The following is a 2,466-nucleotide window of genomic DNA, read 5'->3' on the forward strand; positions in this document are numbered from 1 at the left end:
GGTACATCGCTGCCGTGCAAAACAGGGTGTCAGTACTCCCAGATGGGAGACAGATGGCTAAGCACTGCATCATGATCGTGGACTCTGAAGCAAACGCACGCAGTCGAGAAGCGGCAGGATCGCAGAGTGACGTCAAGTGGGTTTTTCAAGGAGGAGAGTCTGCATATGGACAGAAGTGGATGAGAGTACGGTAGATGTCGTGTATGATCAGTGATCGGAGTGCCTGAGCGAGGCGCACGGGTGGGAACTTTATGTTGATTGGATTCGCTTCGTGCTTTGTATGGAGGAACACATTGCACCGACCCGTTTGCTTCAGAAATAGACAAAAAGAGGCGAGTAGACTCTTTTGGCGAGATACCTTCTGAAAAATATACAATTTGGCATTTACTTACTAGTTTCCCAGAGTGTCATTCATACAGATGTTCTCATATTCGTCCGGTAAGCCGACCAAGCCTAACGAAGCGTAGATTGAAGTAGTAGCCCAGCCAACGAACAAGAGCAGCGTCTAATGGGTTCTGCCAAATTGTCAAACACTTCATTCTACATTCCTCCTATCTGTACCGGTACAGCCAGAATCCTTCCCCAAGGCCAAAGGTCAGGCGGAACATCTCCGCCTTTTTAAACCTTTGCTCAATTCAACGTATACACTTTCGTAAAATACCATTCTAAATGAATTATATACATGTACAATAGCTTGAATTTCTGCTAGTCAGCATACATGATGAGCCCGTTGATATACATGATGAGTCCATTGATAGTTATACAGCCACGGGAAAGACTTTCATAAATTAAATTAAACCTACCAAAACTTGAAAAGAAAACAGCGCCCAATTCGAAAAAAAAAGCTGTATACGCATTCCGAGTGGAGGTCGCAGACGACCTAGCTGTCAATTCCGGTTTTATTTAGGAACGTGAAGTACAGGAATGGTTCATTCAGTCGCCAACTCACATCAACAGCGTTTATTATAGAAAACGTACCCATATGATCTTGGCATGAGCTGACAGGAAGTCGAAAACACCATTATAATATCGCCTAAGATATTCTATATGATTGATTCGCCCTCGACTCGATCATCCAAATTTAAAGTAGAACCCACAACATTGTGTTGCGTCTGCTAATCGAATGACATACTTCCTTTCAAGCCCCAGTCCGGGCCCCCGATTTGCTAACAAGCCCGCTATCTTCGAGAGCCCGGCTCCACTAAAAAAAATCGGCTCAGTACTCAAATAGAGCTTGTTGATTGGCTACTCTAAGTGATCCGGCTAATATAGAGCCCACGAAATACCGATGTTGGGCTCGGCTCGTCTCGTATGCTAAGCGAATTCCGGCTTCAGTCTCTGGTGTCATTGTTGGCGCTCAGTGAATTCATGAATTAAATGTTACTCGATGGTAATCAAATGAAGAGGTCATCCGTTTCTTACGCTTTTTGTATGAGCCCTCTTATTGTTGCTAGAAGTTAAACGTGAGAAAATGTAGGGTTTGCTTCAGGAAATGATGCTTGCTATTTTTTCTTACCTACTTTGCTATACCGGTATGGTGAAACATGCGTATACGCATCCTCTAGCGTTTATTACTCACCGACGACTCCTCTCTCCCAAAACACTGACATTCATTCATGTAATAAACAAAAAATGATAACGAAATGTTGGCCTCCATTCCTCTTCTCTCCCGTCTGTTACAGAACGTGGACGACATAACGCATCCTGGCATGACTTCAGCGGACATCACGGACTTACCATCCGAGTCAAGTGAGACGGTCCATGACATCCCAATTTGCGTTATTGCTCTTGTAGTGACCTATTATTAACGTCAATGTTTTTTTTACTTGTCATTCGTCAAGTTATTCGCCATTGTTCATCAAACTGCTCAACACCACTCTACAAACTTGAACCATGGAGTACTCAGACCATGCCAACCTAATCGAGACGGCCTTGGAGGCTTTAAAAAGTCAGCAGTTTCGCCTCAAAGTGCAGCGCCGACGTATGGTGCGCTGGCGCCACCAACGAAAGGAAAAGCTGGCTACCATCCGTGACGAGATACAGCGTCTGGAAAATGTCTTGGAGCAGCTCCTTTATAAGGCACAAACGACTCTGCATCAGCTATCTCCAGAATCCACGAGTGCAGCCTTGTACTGAGTTACGATCGAGAGGGCGGCGCTGCATAGAGACAATCTACAACTGCAAGATGCGATTACCCGTCACCTCGAAATTGGAACCAAGCTCAAGCGCGAAACAGACCAGTTTAGACGCGAACTACACCAAGTGTCCAAGGTAAAGGCGACCTCGAGTCAACTCGCTTTAGACAGCGAAGGGTGGTGGGTGCACTTCCCGAATGGAGAGCCCCCATTCTTCTTCCATCCGATTCTCGAGGACGAGTACCTGGACAAGTTGAAACAGCGCGAGGGTGAGTTTCCAGAGCGCCACCTTTTCATCTCTTTCAGGGAGGAAGTGGTTGGATGGTCACAG

General features: G+C 45.8%; 1 protein-coding gene across 1 annotated transcript; it reads left to right on the forward strand.

The window, feature by feature from the left end:
* Positions 1–1,851: 1,851 nt before the first annotated feature.
* Positions 1,852–2,440, forward strand: PITG_02063 (uncharacterized protein; the record flags this gene model as incomplete). Its single annotated transcript, XM_002908594.1, has 1 exon — positions 1,852–2,440. The coding sequence occupies one exon, from the start codon at positions 1,894–1,896 to the stop codon at positions 2,134–2,136; it is 243 nt and encodes an 80-aa protein (XP_002908640.1).
* Between the last annotated feature and the right edge of the window lie 26 nt (positions 2,441–2,466).

Source organism: Phytophthora infestans, genomic scaffold (assembly GCF_000142945.1).
Source record: "Phytophthora infestans T30-4 supercont1.2 genomic scaffold, whole genome shotgun sequence".
Classification (NCBI taxonomy): domain Eukaryota; phylum Oomycota; class Peronosporomycetes; order Peronosporales; family Peronosporaceae; genus Phytophthora; species Phytophthora infestans.